Source organism: Papaver somniferum, chromosome 3 (assembly GCF_003573695.1).
Source record: "Papaver somniferum cultivar HN1 chromosome 3, ASM357369v1, whole genome shotgun sequence".
NCBI lineage: Eukaryota > Viridiplantae > Streptophyta > Magnoliopsida > Ranunculales > Papaveraceae > Papaver > Papaver somniferum.
The window spans coordinates 155896008-155913174 of NC_039360.1; the positions used below are offsets into that span (position 1 = coordinate 155896008).

The 17167-nt window shown below is 40.9% G+C and overlaps 1 protein-coding gene across 1 annotated transcript in view; it reads right to left on the bottom strand.

Moving 5' to 3' along the window:
- Positions 1-14460: 14460 nt before the first annotated feature.
- Positions 14461-17167, bottom strand: part of LOC113357724 — a 7929-nt gene continuing 5222 nt past the window's right edge. The window contains exon 3 of the mRNA XM_026601170.1: positions 14461-14761. Coding sequence (XP_026456955.1) covers positions 14736-14761 — 26 coding nt within the window. The 3' untranslated portion in view covers positions 14461-14735. The remainder of the gene's footprint in view (positions 14762-17167) is intronic.

Here is a 17167-nt window from a genome sequence, read left to right on the forward strand (position 1 = left end):
ACAGAAAATTGACAATTATAAAATGGTAATTTTTAAGTCTTTTTAAGAGGATATTAAATGATTAATGGCACATAGAAGGCTTTCAGGCCGGGTATCAGGCCTGGCATCATAATTAATTGCAAAGCCCGAGACCGCCCATTAAATTAATCCAGGCCAGGCCGGATGGCCCATGATGGGCCATAACAGGCTTTGGGCTACTTCGGGTACATGCGGGGTCAGGCGGGTACAGGCAGGCCGAGTATTTTCGGGTATTATTTACACCCCTACCCATTGATCATGTTGATACTCTCCGGACCTGCTTAGTCTATTCTAGGACCCTTCATCCAAGCTGGCGAAAACGGACGCTCGCAATCAGTTTGCGACATATGCATGTCGCAAACCCTAATTAGGGTTTCCGGCCGGTTGCGTGCATTCTAGTTTGGACGGCCGAAATTGCACCCTACACTCCTCATCTGGAGAGGTTGATCATGTGGGACCCACATTGGGCCAGTGGTGAACACGCTAATACATGTCTGGCAGTTATAGGTCTGATCTAAGCCATCCAATCATGCTGGTGAAGTTGGATTGTCGTGATCAATTTAAGACCTTTAGTGGAATTTCCTGCGACCCTTTGAACCTCACGCCGACCGAACATCGGGCAACTGTACATGATTATGTGGTTAGGTCAGGGGAGGATCAATTATGCAGGCATGAAGGGGGCCTGTCGGTGCGCAGGACAACGCTTGTCCAACCGTCCATGGGATGATCTACGCCGTCCAACTATGCCGGTGAAGTTGGATGGACGTGATGAATTTGAGACTTCCGTAGGAGGCCTTTGTTCGTACGACTCCTCCAAGCCGCTCCATACCATCCTGGAAATCCAACTTCAGGCTGGTGTTCGGTGGTAGTTTTGCAGGCATGGTAGGTATTCGACCAACCAGGGCATAAGCGGGCCCACTGGTGGTCATTAAGGTGGTAGCCTGCTCCTGCTGAGGATCGTCTAGGCAGGTTAAATCATGCTGCCAACTTGCGTGGTCGTGATTATTTATGAGACTGAGATGGACAGTCCAGATGCTCGATCGGGCTAGTATAACACACCGAGAGATGTATGCTCAATCGGACTAGTATAACACACCGAGAATTGTAGCCTGTACGGGTATTTCGTGCATGCCTCATTAATGACACTTGGAGATTCGTGTTACTCTGCTGAGAGCAGCACTCAGTCGTCATGCCGCACCAATAATGAGAGTTCAGCAGGAACAACACAGGAAATACAAGGCTGGTCATGCTTTAATTGATAATGGTATAAATTCACAGAATACTGGGATTGTTGTCATATGCTCCATTCTAGGTGAATTAGTAAAGTGGAGAAGTATTCATCACTTATCAGTGGCGTTATCCTTTGCAGGATGTCAGCGCATAATTTTGGATTTTACAATTTTAACCTTAAATGAAAATCCACCATCAACATTAAGTCCCCTGCCTAGCACATGATGGTTACACTATTGTGGGTAGGCATGAAATGGTGACAAATTGGTATATTGAAATGACCAAGCTAAAGTAAACACATATTTACCGCATAGATAGATATCGTCAGGTGTTGTCCTGGAGCTGGTCAAACCTGATTAGGGTTGTGGAGGAAGAAGGACTTGGTCAGGCGAGCCGCTCTGGTTCCCTTGGGTTTCCTCCGTATATGTCTGGGCAGAGCTTGGACCGTTTCTTGGACTGGGTGCGCTCCCATCCATTATACGACGGCTTCTCTCAAATATATCTGATAACATTGTTGATTGCTATCCCGAATTAGTATCCTTTATAGGTGGCAAGTGAAGACTCCTTTTCTCCCTGGGATTATGTTAGCTCGTGAAATATAATGAAAATTCTAAGGACGTCACCTATCACAGAATCGTTTTCTTCTATATTCCAGGTACTTCTCCGCGCTTATCCGATCTTCTGATTGACTGATGATGACTTTTTTTGTAACCATAACTTCTCTCCTTCGCAGTTTATCATGGAAGCGGTTGGTGATGATCACTCTGTAACTTCTACAGAAAAAAGTTTTGAAGTCAACAAGCTTGAGGAGGCTGGTGTACATGAGGAGGTAATGGCTAAGATAGATCTCCCACTCCGTGGAGTCGGTCGTGCTATAGAGGGGATGTCCATTCTTCACCTGTGTATTTCCAGGGGACGTATCTGTGCCCTTTCAGCTGCGATCGACATGGAGGAGCAATGGATGCGCGATGAAGCGTTGCGAGTACCAACGAGCGCATGATCTGAGAGGTTTGCAGCACGGTTAAAGAGGCGGAGAGTTGAACACAAACGACCTCTTGGTGGAGACAAGTGTGATTATCCAATCCACGATGGCGTGATAATCCTCGATTCTGACATAGACGAACCTGAGCGTCTGAAAGTGATTAACACAATCGCCAACGCTGCCGTGGCTCTTGGGGAAGATGTGGAAGCGGTATTTGTTGATGTTGTTGAGGCGGATAGCGTTGCTGCAGAAATATCCGAAGTGGAAGCTGAGGCAGATCCAGAGGAAGAAGCAGTAGCGATCAACGATGACGACGGTGTTGAAGCAGGCTCCAGTGGTGGTGGAGACGCAACCAATCTTCTTGACGACTAAATATTCCTGTTCTTTCTCTTTTCTTCTTTTCTGGGCTTTTCTTCTCGTAATTTGTGAACATTTTCTTTGCACTCAGTGGCGGCTGAGTTTAAGGTCCTTTTTTACTTGCTTGATTGAATAAGGGTTTCACACTGCTTTTTGATGTAAATCTTCCATATATCGGATGCGATCATAATATGTTATTCTTGCAATGAAAAAGAGAATGCCATAATGAAACACCACAGAATTGTCTATGCTCCTGACGCGAGATCTCTCTGGTCTTGCTGGGGTAAATGGCCCGAAATATTTTCCTTCTTCCGCACACATTCTCTTTCCCAATATCATCTAGGGAATACAAGATGTTTGTTTAGGGTTTCCTTCCAGGCCTGCTCTAGTGGGTAATGATGATTTAGTCTGACTCGGTACTTTGTTTCTTTCTTTAGGGGTAAATAAATTCCTAGATGGAAAATATTTCGATTAATTTGAAAATTGAAAATTGAAACCCTAATTATGAATGCAAGTATCGCAATCATTTTCTGGAGGAATTACAAGTGCGGCATGAAAAGGAAATTGTAAAAGAAACACGCTGGAGGAAATAGCACAGCGTTTTAAAGTGTGGAGGACACTTGAAAGTGGTAGAACAGCGTCTTAAGTACGGTAGGGTTTGAACCATCGTGAGTGAACTGTTACGCCTTCCAGTTTGTCAGCATTGATGAGCTTGCAGTAGCCGCCTAGGATAACATCTGCTACCAGGTACGATTCATCCTCCCTTTCTGCAGGTGGAGTGGTCATTTTCACCGTCATGCTCCCAACCTTGAATGCAGTCATCTTCGTCACCATATCTCCAATTCCAAATGCGTTTGGGCGTTGTACAGATACCTAGTCCTTGGTCTTGTCTTCCTTGATCGAGACAGCTTCTAAGCTCCTGATAAAACGATTGAAGGGACCGGCCTCCCATTCACATCTCCTAGCGGGAGTTGGGTTGTTGGTTGGAGCGAGTTCCCAGGGCTTATCAAGAGGAATGATTGGTTGCAAAAAGGGTTGCGTGATGAGACTTACTTGAGATCGGAACCTTTTAATGTATGTTGATGGGTTCTCTCCAGGAAGTTGTGTCACGTTGGTAAGCTGCAGATACGGCAGCGGACAGTCTTCAGGTCCATACGGCTTGTTGGAGATTCTTTCGGGTATCGAAACCGGTAGAGGAAAAACTCCCAGTGTTTCCTTGTTGTCGTGTGTCCAAGAGCGTCCTAGGACCATGTCATAATTGGGATGTTCTTTGACTATGTAGAATTTTTCTTGCATCAAGGCATCACCCAATTTAACTTCAATATCGATGTATCCATAGGCATCTCCAAGTTCTACTTCTGGATTCTTAATCACGGTTGGGCTGCGAGTAGATTCCTGTTTCGAAATATTTGCCGCCTTCAAGGTCTTGAAAGTGATGATGTTGAATTCAGAGTCTGTATCAATCAATGTGCTATCGAACTCGACATCCTTCAAACGAGTGACGGTTAAGAGTCCCCAGTTTCCCTTGCTCGCATCTTCCAGGAAAGACTGAGGTTTCGATATTGTTTCCTTCTCTGGATACCAACGCCTGCCTGATACAATGCGGTTGAGGGATGCAAATATGTCTTGACGCTGGGCCTTGGAGAAATATAAGATTTCGCATAAATGATCCATCATAGATTGTACATTCTTAAGAAAAAAATCCCCGGAAATCATGCAGTTCCTGATAGGAAGAGGATCTCTATGAACACCTTCGTTTCCAAGCTAGAGTTCTCCGGCCTCTATCTTTTCTCTGAAGATTTGTTTCAGCCTGTTGCAGTCCTTGGTCGGATGATGGACGAACCTATGGTAGCGGCAGTACTTGGGGTCCGCCATGTCTTTCTCAGTTGGCGGGCGTCTGATAGGAGGCAGCTTGATAGCATCGTCTTGAATCCATGCTTCCAAGAGTTCCATTACTTCACTCATAGGGAATGGGAAGCCTGCATCTTTGGTATCTTGTGCAGGAGTCTTTCCCGCTCCCTTTTGAGATGAAGTCGTGTGTGCCGGAGCCGCACGCTTGGGTTGTTGTTCCGTTGCTGAAGATTTCCTTTTTCCTCCTTCGCCCACCACACATACAGAAGGACCAGTGTTGTATTGCTTGTTTGTGAGACGCCTTCTTCCTCGAATCTCACGTGGATCTTCGTTTCGAACAACCCTGGTTCTCTCTAGCAACGCTGGGGCAGTTGTGGCTGAACGCTTAGCAGCTTCATGGAGTTCGGAGAACGTCTGAAAGCTCAGATTCTCTAATAAAGCGCGGTATATGGGTATCCTCCCGTTGATGCACAGATCTACCAGCTGATGTTCAGTGACGTTCAGATCATGAAAATCTAGTGCTTGAGTTCTGAATCTCTTAACGAAGTCGTTCGGATGCTCGTTGTTCCGTTGAGAGACTCTCCCTAGATCTGAAAAGGTGATCTTCTCGGATACGAAGAAATACTTTCTATAGAAAGCACTGACCATCTCGCCCCAATTGGATATGTTGTTAGGCGTGATGTTGTTGTACCAGGTGTACGCCCTTCCCGTAAGTGACTTCGAGAACTCTTTCAGGCGGAGAACATGATTGTACTCATGCTCCCCTAAGGACTCCAAAAATCGAGAGATGTGTTCACGAGCTTTACCACTACCATCATAGAGGGAGAACTGAGGAGAGGTGTATCCTCTTGGAAGAGGAATTCGATGCATATCTTGAGGGTATGGCGGCTGATGCTGGTGCCCATCCATTAAATTTCCTTTTCCTCAGTTTTGGAGAAGTCGTTCCAAGTCCTCACGCGTGATGAAGTTGGATGATTGGTCGCTTTCCTTTGGACGTTCAGGAGCAACACGAGCTTCTTCATTCATGTGGGACCGAGTGGAAACGCCTGCTCCGGGTGTATTGAAGGCATTCCTTGTTGGCTCCAGGGGTTGTCGTAAATCTTGTGGCAATCGTTCAGTTAAAGTTTTGAGGAAAGTGAGTACCTCTTTCTAAGTTGCAGCCACATACGTTTGAGTCTTTGCAAGAACTTACTGCCTCTCCATCAAGTCTGCAATGGTAATGGGAGATGGTCCTCCTCTTGTCCCTCCGGCTCCTCGTCCTGATGAAGGAGTGGAAGTTGTTGCTATGGTGATCACCGGAGGTGTTACACTTGAGGAGATGCCAGGATTCACGGCTGCTATGGCTCTGGTGATAGGAGGCGTTACACTTACTGGAATATCTCCTGCTCCGCTGGCGTTGGTGGTAGAAGAGACGACTCCACGAGATGTATTGACCACAGTAGCTCCACTGACAGGTACATCAACACCGAGAGTGTTATCCACACTAACTCCATCGGAATTGATAAAATTGAATCAGATTTTGAAGAAATCGACTTTACAACCGAGAGATTAACCTCCCACTGTGGTCGCTAATTGTTTATGGGTGAAAACTATTTCTGCCGGTTTTGGTAATTTGGAGTGTGTGGATGAGAAATGAATCTAAACCCTAAACAAATGCACTGCACGGGAGTGCTTGTGATTCGAGAAATCAATCTGTACAACTCTGGCCTAAACCAAGAAATGGCCGTTCCAGACTTGCTTCGGTCACAAAGTGAAGGAGATGGGGTTGATCTTAGGGAAGGAAGCGAAGAAGGTGTTGATATTATGAAGGTGTTGGTTGTGTATGACTGTATCAGAAAGCTGAACTAGCTTTCAGAATGAAAGCTATCAGTTCTGGTGTTGGAATACGATTGTGTCAACACTTGGCTTCTGTCTCGTTGTCTTGTTCGGAAATAGGGAGGAGAACCTATTTATACAAGTCATTGCGCCTAACCCACGTTTCTCATGGGAAGTGGAGGCAGTGGTGTGATGGAGTAGTGTAGTCGTGGTAATTGTCACACGATCAGGTAAAGCCCACTTCTCCCATCATCACTAACCGTCCATGACTTCCTGACACGTTCTTATGATGGCACGTTGTGCGCTTCACGCTGTAAACCACCATACCAATACCCCAGTAAGTATCCCCCAGTTTGTGACATGATTAATGTCTCGAGTGTGTGGATCGTGGGACCCACAAAAGGTAGCATGTGAAACTAGATTAAATAACTAAGTTATTTAGGAAGTCGATATTTATGAAATATCATGTGTATTCTATGCATGTAATGCATCGAATATATTTAACACTTATGAAGCATCGTTACTTTAAGGCTTAACGGAGTAAGTCATGATTAAGCGTCTTAAAATAGCATCATGTCTGACCATCTTCGAGTGATCGTTTGGAGGCTGTACAGGTAAGCCTTGACTTGGCCGATCAATCTGTGTGGAAGAGTGGTGGACGGTGATCGTGGTGATGCCTCACTGGTCGCCTAACTCCTGTCTTAGGTTGTCCGACCAAGCTGGCGAAGTTGGACGGACGAGATGACTTGCGACCCACATCTGCGACCGTTGGATTAGGGTTTAGGAGGTGCTCAAACACCAACCTTTAGCTTGGTCGAATCCAAGCATGGGACGCGTTTTTGGCAAGACCGATTGGTTATGCGTGTAGACGGCATGCCGGTGTACACGTCTGTACCTCGCTGTCCCATGGATATGCGATCTAAGCCACTCAATTTGTTCGGTAAAGTTGGGTGGCCAAGATCAGTTTGCAATAGAAAACCGCGGGACCATGCCTAGTTTGAGCGCACGAATCGAGACACCTAGCCATGGTTTGTCTTAGTCGATCAGACATGGAGATAGATGGTTCCACATTGATCATGTTGATACTCTCCGGACCTGCTTAGTCTATTCCTGGACCCTTCATCCAAGCTAGCGAAAACGGACGCTGGCGATCAGTTTGCGACATATGCATGTCGCAAACCCTAATTAGGGTTTCCGGCCGGTTGCGTGCATGCTAGTTTGGCCGGCCGAAATTGCACCCTACACTCCTCATCTGGAGAGGTCGATCATGTGGGACCCACATTGGGCCAGTGGTGAACACGCCAATACCTGTCTGGCGGTTATAGGTCTGATCTAATCCATCCAATCATTCTGGTGAAGTTGGATGGTGGTGATCAATTTAAGACCTTTAGTGGAATTTCCTACGACCCTTTGAACCTCACGCCGACCGAACTTCGGGCAATTGTACATAATTATGTGGCTAGGTCAGGGAAGGATCAATTATGCAGGCATGAAGGGGGCCCGCCGGTGTGCAGGACAACGCTTGTCCAACCGTCCATGGGACGATCTACGTCGTCCAACTATGCCGGTGAAGTTGGATGGACGTGATGAATTTGAGAATGCCGTAGGTGGCCTTTGTTCGTACGACTCCTCCAAGACGCTCCATACCAGCCTGGACATCCAACTTCAGGCTGGTGTTCGGTGGTAGTTTGGGAGGCATGGTAGGTATTCGACCAACCAGGGCATAAGCGGGCCCACTGGTGGTCATTAAGGTGGTAGCCTGCTCCTGCTGAGGATCGTCTAGGCAGGTTAACTCATGCGGCCAACTTGCGTGGTCGTGATTATTTCTAAGACTGAGATGGATAGTCCAGATGCTCGATCGGGCTAGTATAACACACCGAGGGATGTATGCTCAATCGGACTAGTATAACACACCGAGAATTGTAGATTGTACGGGTTTTTCGTGCATGCCTCATTAATGACACTTGGAGATTCGTGTTACTCTACTGAGAGCAGCACTCAGTCGTCATGCCGCAACAGTAATGAGAGTTCAGCAGGAACAACACAAGAAATACAAGGTTGATCATGTATTAATTGATAATGCTATAAATTCACAGAATACTGGGGTTGTTTCCATATGCTCCATTCTAGGTAAATTAGTAAAGTGGAGAAGTATTCATCATTATCAGTGGCTTTATCCTTTGCAGGATGTCAGCGCATAATTTTGGCTTTTACAATTTTAGCCTTAAATGAAAATCCACCATCAACACACGTTTAGGTACGGTTACATAAACCTAAATGAGGGTACATCTCATTTGTGTGTAACAAGCTAAGTTCGATCTAACAGTTGAAAGATGTTAGCTTGGTTGAATCAGGTTTTTCATCTAACAGTGAATATTGAATGCTTTGTTACCAAGGTAACTTGGATTGCAAACCCTGATTTGAAAACTATATAAATGAGAACTCTAGCATCTGGGAAACCTAATCCCCACACCTCGTGTGTGTTACTAGTTGCATAACTAGAGTCGATTCTCCTTTAACCTTAGGTTTCTTCTCGAGACCCTGTAGGTTAACGACTTGAAGACTTCATTGGGATTGTGAAGCCAGACCCAACTATTCTCTTTGTAGTTGCATGATCTGATCTTATTTTTTCTATCTTGTTGAGTACAATTGAAATAATTGGCTCGAGATTTTATATTTCTGAGAGGCAAGATAGAAAAGTAATCACAAATACTTCATCTCATCGTTTGTGATTCCACAATAACTTGTTTCGCCAGTCGATTAAGTTTATTATGAGGTGATTGATAATTTTAGGATGTTCTTCGGGAATATAAATCCTGGTTATCAATTGGTTTATGTTCACCTTGATTTATCAAAAGACGGAACAAGAACTCTTGAGTATTTCTGTGGGAGACAGATTTTATTCAATCCTATAGATTTTTCTGTGTGAGACAGATGTGTTATCAAGTATTCGACTTTGGGTCGTAGCAACTCTTGGTTGTGGATGAGATCAACTAAGGGAATCAAGTGTGTAGTATCCTGCAGGGATCAGAGATGTAAGGAGCGCAACTGTACCTTGAATCAGTGTGAGATTGATTAGGGTTCAACTACAATCCAGTCCGAAGTTAATTGATAGTAGGCTAGTGTCTGTAGCGGCTTAATACTGTGTGGTGTTCAATCTGGACTAGGTACCGGGGTTTTCTGCATTTGCGGTTTCCTTGTTAACAAAATTCTGGTGTCTGTGTTATTTCTTTTCCGCATTATATTTTGTTATATAATTGAAATATCACAGGTTGTGCGTTAAGATCAATCAATTAGAATATCCAACCTTGGGTTATTGATTTACATTGGTTGACACTTGAACATTGGTCTTTGGTACCGTTCAAGTTACTCCTCTTATTCAATCGGGCTCGCAGATTTCTATTTGCTGATTGCGGACTGAATTAAGAGTTAGAGATATTAAAATTCTTTAATATACTTTATTCTATATTGAGTCTGACTGTCTAGTTGATTCTATAGAAAGTGTATTGGAGTAAGTCCTATCAGATTTCCAAACGAATTGTTGGGTGTGGTTGTTAGACCCCCGCATTTTCAATTGGTATCATAGCAGGCAAACACATTAATGATCTTACAAGTCTGTGTTTGTAGCGATCTTATATGGATAGAGGTGGTATCTCTAAACACGCATCACCAGATCAGGAAAGCTTGGCTAAAATTCCTGATACGCCTGAGAAATTGGTCACATCTTCTTCATCGTCTAAACCCACTCTTAACTGGGAAGCTCGTCTTGACAAACGATTAGATGATGTCTCTGATGAGAGCGATTTAGAAGAGGGACAAGATGTTGAAAAAGAGGTGTCACAGTACATCCTCCTCTTTGATCGTCTTCTAAAGAAAAAGAAGTCAACATCATGCTTGGCTGAATTTCTAACTCCTCTCTGTGTTGAAAACAGAAAATTCAGAAAACTCTTTAAGGGTTATGATGGCCTATTACAAGCTACTATTAAAGATCGTAACGAAGGTATATGTTCAAAAATGTCTGAATGTGATGATCTTCGTCAAAATCTCCTTGTGTTGAAAGAAAGACTTGCAGAAACCGATGCAAAGTATGTCTCTCAACAAGAATGTTTCAGCGTCAGAGAAAAGGCTTTTCTCACACGGGAAAAATAATTGGAGACTGATCTTAGTACGACTCTTAAAAGGATAAAGGAATTAGAAGAGAATTTGAAAAAGTTCAATTCTAGCTCTACAAAACTATCTTCTATGGTTGGAGCTTGCAAAGAACATCGTGATACACATGGTCTGGGCTATAAAGGTATAGAAGCTCCAAGTACAGGTAAAATGAGTTTTGTTAATGCAAAAAATCCTTCCGCTACCATAGATGTATCTGATAATAAAGTTCGAGAGCCTGCAAGAATGACTTAGTTGAGGACAAATAAAAACTCTCCTGTCAAATGCTATTATTGCGGAAAGAAAGGTCATGTTGAAAGAAGATGTCAGCTTCGTATACGGAATGAAAAACTTCACAGCATTCTTATTTGGATGTCAAAATAGATTGTTAAACCTGTTCCTCAGTGCCCAGCTAAAAACTCATTCCACAATCATAAAAAAGGCTGCATAGAAGCTTTTTCTGATTATGACCACAATATTTCTTCTACTTACAACTGTAAAAGGAACAATGTTGTGTGGATGACTAATAATTCTGAAAGACCTGTAAAAAGAAAAAGGCGTCGAAGAAAGAAAATTTCTTCAAACTTCTCTCTTTCCCTCAATAATGATCTTGATGATATTCCTTATTACATTCACATCAATAATCGTGTCTCGGAACTCATGACCAGTATCAACGACCTCAAACGCAAGATCAAGAAGGCAAGGAAAGCAGCTGATCCAGGTAACCCTTGTCATTCTCCTAATAATTCTAGTATAGGGGAGGAAAGTAAAAAGGAGTGTGTCAACACCACTGATGAACTTCATGTTCATCAATATACAACTTGACTATTCTTTTATGTGTATCCTCTTTATGGACCAATGAGAAGATACACATAACCCGCAACGAAGATCTTCTTCTTGACAAATGGTATGTGTTGTATTGTGATGACAGTGTTCTCTCTTCCTGTAGTTTGCTATAAACAGTTTGATTTTAAAATTGTTTACCTTTTCCCTTCTTAAGATACACTAGTTTATCTTCCTAGAATGACAATCGAGTCACCTTGTATCAATGACTCATGTCATCTTCTCAACCTATTTGCTCCATCCGCTAATAGACCTTGACTTGGGTCTTAATCTTGTATCTACACTGGCCCGTTACCAAACGTTTACAAGAAATCCTGGTTTCTCTTGTGGGATTTTTCCTTTAAATATGTATAAATTCCTTGATATACATATACTAGTTCGGTAACGCCAAGAGCTTTTCTGGGATTGATTGAGCCAGTGCATGATGGAAGGAAGCAGAAAGGAAGAAAACTTTGATGAAGTAACCTTTTTTGAACTTGATGATGATCCCATTCCCGTTATTTTCTATAAAATAATTGATCATGAAAAAGATCTTCCAATCCAGATGTCTGTTCAATTGGTTGGAAATCTTCTTTAACATTTTGAGGTCGTGCGTGAACATCTCAAGATTGCATCAAAGAATCTAGTGTTTTTGAAGGAGGAGCTAAAGAAAGAAATTGATGAACTTTCCCTTGTCTGTTCCATGGTTGTTAATCTCGTCTGAGTTTATTTGTCTAGTAAATCTTCTTTTTATGTTTTTTGAAGAATAACTAGGGTTTGGAATAGCCATTATTGTGAGTACACATAGCTATGTCCAGCGATTTTCATCTTCAATGTTTTTAGATTTATTTATTTAAATTGTAAGTTTTTTGGAAGATCATTTTTGCAATTTTAATCTTTATGATTTTATATATTGCAAACTGTTATGGGATATGTTGTTTACGTCCGTGAACCTGTGACTGTCTCATACTTGTTCAAAAGTTATCTCTATTATGTCGGTATGAATGTATTGATAGAAGATAGAATGAACTTTTGACATTACAAAAGTTAAAGCTTTTTATGTCATTGTTTTGATGGAAGAAAGGATAAAACTTTTGTTTACAGGGATTAAGTCCATTATATGTCATTGTGCAAATAGTGATGGAAAATAGAGTGAATCCTTGTTTATTCCGCAGTATTGGTCGATCTCCGATCCACATCTTTGTGCATATACTGTGTTGCTCCGTAAGGTTCCTTATGTTTGAGCATGACCAACTAAATTGATCATTCTATTTCGGTTATTTTAGTTGTTTCTCCGTAAGTTCTCTTATGTCGAGCATGACCAATTGAATTGATCGCGTTGTGGTTAATTTGGTTGTGTATTCCAATTAAATTAATCGTGGGTTTCCTTGTGATTAATTTGGTTGTATTTTTTCGATTGCATTAATTACGGGTTCTCTTGTGGTTAACTCAATTGATTATTTTGGATGCAAATTCATGTTTTCATGTGATTTGAGTTATCCAAAAGAAATCCTTATTTTCTTGTGAAAGTAAGGTCGTCTTTGTTGTTCTTTCGGGAATGACATTTTATGGGGGAGGGTTCCTTCTGAACTTGTGCTTAATTGCCAAATCTTTGTGGGGAGTGCGGTTGTGGAATATTAAGGGTTATCTTGTATCTTTATAAACTCCTTGATGAATGCATTTAGCTTCGGCTTTATGATGACATCTAAATAAGTTGATATGGTATTCTCTTTTGGTCATGAAGTATCTCTGTGAAAATTTCATGAGGATCCCACTAGTTTTCGTACCTTTGCCAATTTATATTGACAAAAAGGGGGAGAATTAATGTGTAGTGTGATACTACAAATACATATGGTTTACGGATCATTATGTAAGGGGGAGTGGTTTTCATGTTGAGATGAAGTATTGACTAAGGGGGAGTGATACATATCACCATAGTATTGTTGTCAAAGTTGTGGTATAATTGAACTTTGATGTTGTTTAATAATACTATGACACCGTATAACAATGATTGAGAGCATTTTTGTTTTCTCATTGTTATCGCTACGGATCTTCAACAACTGTGATGCTGAACTTACAACCTTTAGGATCATGGAGTACTTGGAAGTGACGAAGATTCCGAGTCGTGTTGAAGATGCCAAGGAGATCAAGCATTTGGATGAGAAGCTACAATTTCTATCTATTTTGTAATCCATATATATTGATAGTTTTTTCACTAAAATTGATAAAGAAGGAGATTATTAGAGCACTGCTCGGTCGAACTCGCATGTGTAACGGACGGGAGAGTTTCCTCCTAATGGGTTGGTTTTCATCCCATTAGCAAGGCTAAGTCCCCGGTACGTCACTCGAAAACGGAATTAAAAAAAAAAGAACACAATACATACATACACCAAATTTAGAAATCATGCAACAATGGGTACAAGGCTAATAGAATATCTCCGCCTACGAAAATGTGAATGGATCAAAAATTAATGGTAGAATTAAGTAACAAGTATGTTAGTGCATTTACAAATAGAAATTTTATGAGAAAGGAGAGTACACAACAAAATCACATAGGACGGATTCAAATACTTAGAAGGGTGGGTTTTTAGGTTTGACACTTATATTATTTCAAATATACTAATCCAATGAGGAAAATATGCAGTTAAGTTGAAAATGACAGCTCAAGAATAACAAAGCAAAGTGGAGCACACAGTTCCGTCCCTGCTAGTCTTGTGGCTAGCAAAAAAAAAAAACAAACTTAGTATTGCATAGTAAAAATCCAAAAGGATGTAATATGAATCCCTTGACATGCTTTGAAATTTGAAAGAAAACATTCATTTTAATTCTCCATATAAATACCTTAAAAATTCAAGTACTTAGGTCTAAGCTTAAGATTTAACAAACCCGAAGGCACTATAAAAAAAATGTAGTAAGTAAAGCCAAAGAAAGAAAATGCAGTCGGTGTCCAAAGGAACGCCACAACTCTTTATTACATAGCTAACAAACTCCAAAGGGGTAGTAACAAATGAGAGACAGAAAATATGGTAAATGCACCATGCAATAAAATAAACCGATGGTTTTACAAATGAAGCTCACAAATTACCAAAGCAAGGTTTAGCATTCAGAACAACTAAGTGGCACAAAATCTATAGTTTCAAACAACAAGATACTAGCATTTAACCTCACTTACTAGTCTTACATTAATTTAAATAGAAATTTCTTAAGATAGAAAAACTGAAAAGGTAGCAATATGTAAACAGAACATGCATATTTTCAGATTTCACCGCAAAATGAGTGATGTAATTGGTTCTTTAGACACCTAAAGGTCAGACCTCCCCTTCATTACACCACCAAGTTTCATTTACAAACCACCGAGATTCTGTACAAGTTCCCAACAACAAAATAAAGCAAAATGATATGGGACTAAAACAAAAACTAACTACTCAGATACCCCTGTGATATATGATATCATAAGCTTACAAAATACTAATTTTCAAGCGCTAACAGATTTCCGTAAGCTCTGCCCGGCTTACAGCTGCAACTTCTCTTCGTACTCTGAAGGGGGAAAAAAACAAAACAAACGGGGTGAGCGAATGCCCAGTAGAGGGTATAACAACGAAAATGGAATGCCAGCGCTAAATATGTATGAATAGACATGAGCATCAGCTAAATAAAAATGCAAAAAATGTAAATCTTAAGCAAACATAGATCATAAAAATATTCGGAGCCGCAAAAAAAAAAACATTTACTCTACTCCACATGGCCATAGCCACCGTCAGGGTAGTTCTGGTTACCAGCCATCGTTGCAGCAACGATCTTCCGGGTTGCCACCGAGGTGGTGGGGTGCCACTTAGGCCCGACGTTCCTAAAGTAGAGTGCTTTATAGTTCTTACTGGCAGCAATCTCAAGTGAACTCTTAGATAAAACAAGTATTTCTTAACCATGGCAAATTCACAAAAATGAAAGGCAACAATGCCACAACTTACACCAAAGGCTTGCTCCTATGCAAAAATGCCAAACTGGAAGTACAGTCAATACACAAAGATTAAATACATTCACTATTAAAGAAGGTAGTAAAGTCACTAGCTAGAAGAAGTAAGTAAAGCTACAGACAACCATGCGAAAAGGATTTATTTCAAATCTACATAAAATGAGAAATTCGGCCAAAGCAATTTAGTCCCAACCGCCAAAATGAAATCAGCGACACAAAACAAAACGAGAAAACAAAATTAGTACAAGTTGATCTGCACAACATGGGTAGTTTTTGAATTTCACTCATAAGCCAAAATTGGAAAATGAAACTCTTAATACTGTCCAAAGTAAATTTAAATTGAGGCCACAAGCTGGTGGAGATATAAAAAAACCACATATGAAAATGAGACAACTTTTCATTTATAAAAACAAAGCTTATTATTCTTATCAAAATCAAATACAAAGGTTTGATTTCATTTTAACAAGGAGTATACGAACAGACCAAAGAGTCATTGGATTTAATAGAAATATGGGCTAAAAGTTAAGATGGGAAATCAAATTAATAAGTAAAACACCTGGTTGTGACCAAGTTAAAACCAAAATTTTATTTTGTTTTCTTAATCAAAACATCCATAAGATTTAACCAGTAAGAGCAACTGCAATGGGCGACTAAACCCAAATATATGGTCCAGATACGTGACACAGTCGAACAGACTAAAGATCATATACCAGACTAGACCCAAATTTGAGACTATATTTGGTCTGGAGCAACGACCAAAACCAAATTTGGTCGAGCGAAGTTATAATCTTCGTCCGTTAACAGGCGTTTATATAATGCACGCTTCATCTGAAGCGGTGGTATAATTCTCGTCCCAAGATGAGGCGGTTGTATAATATACGCCGTAGCTAGGCGAACCTATAATGTACGCCCGATCGGGCGTTAGTATAATGTCCGCCTGATAACAGGCGTGAGTATAATGTTCGTCCCATTAAGGCATGCATTATACCTTAAGTACATTTTTGTTAATGCTTTATACATGTGCTCAAGCTAAAGAATATAGCTAGTTAGTAGTTAATTGACATTAGTATATACCACGTCTAGTTTAGAAGTACTAAAACCCGTACAATTGTATCACTGTATACAATTGTATCACTGTATACAATAGCTCCACTAGTAGTTAAAGTACAGACTAGCCAATTACTAACTTGCTGGTCTTGATTCGATTTAACTTTTAACAATTTTGACTAACTGCAAAACGATAGATGAGAGTGCGGAGATTATATCAACGCCCCTGTCCCGGTGTGCATTATATAAACGCCCCATCCGGCGTGGATTATATCAACGCCCCTATTCCAGGCGTAAACTATATAAACGCCCCACATAAAACGTTTGCTATATCAACGCCCCATATCCGGCGTTTACTATATCAACGCCCCAAACCGGCGTTTATTATATCAACTCTCCACTATCAGACGTTGATTATATCTTCGCTCGACTAAATATACCCGTTTATCGTTGCGTCACACTACTGACTAAACTCAAATTTGATCGTGGTTTTTGATCTTTGATCTTTGGTTTTGATCGCACCATTGTGGACGCTCTAAGCTAGTGCAAAGATTGGGTCTCATTGCATGTACCAAAAACAAAACTCATTAAGTAATTTTCACAAACATATAATAAGCAATTGTAGAGAACCAAAATACACACTGGATTGAAAAAAGAAACCAAAAACTGAATGACTACAAAACAAATCATTTATACAATTGTAACCAAACCCAATTCAGTATGCAAGAGTCAAAACTAAGAAATTTTATAATTTCTAACCAAATCTCTTATCATGCAAAACCATCAAAAGCAGGGATACTTTGAAGAAATTAAGTTTGTAAACAAATATGTCAATCCATGGTTAACACAATATCTTCAATAAACATTAAGTTAATGTTGAAGTAAAAATGCAGTAACAACAGAAAAATGGAGAAAAACATCAA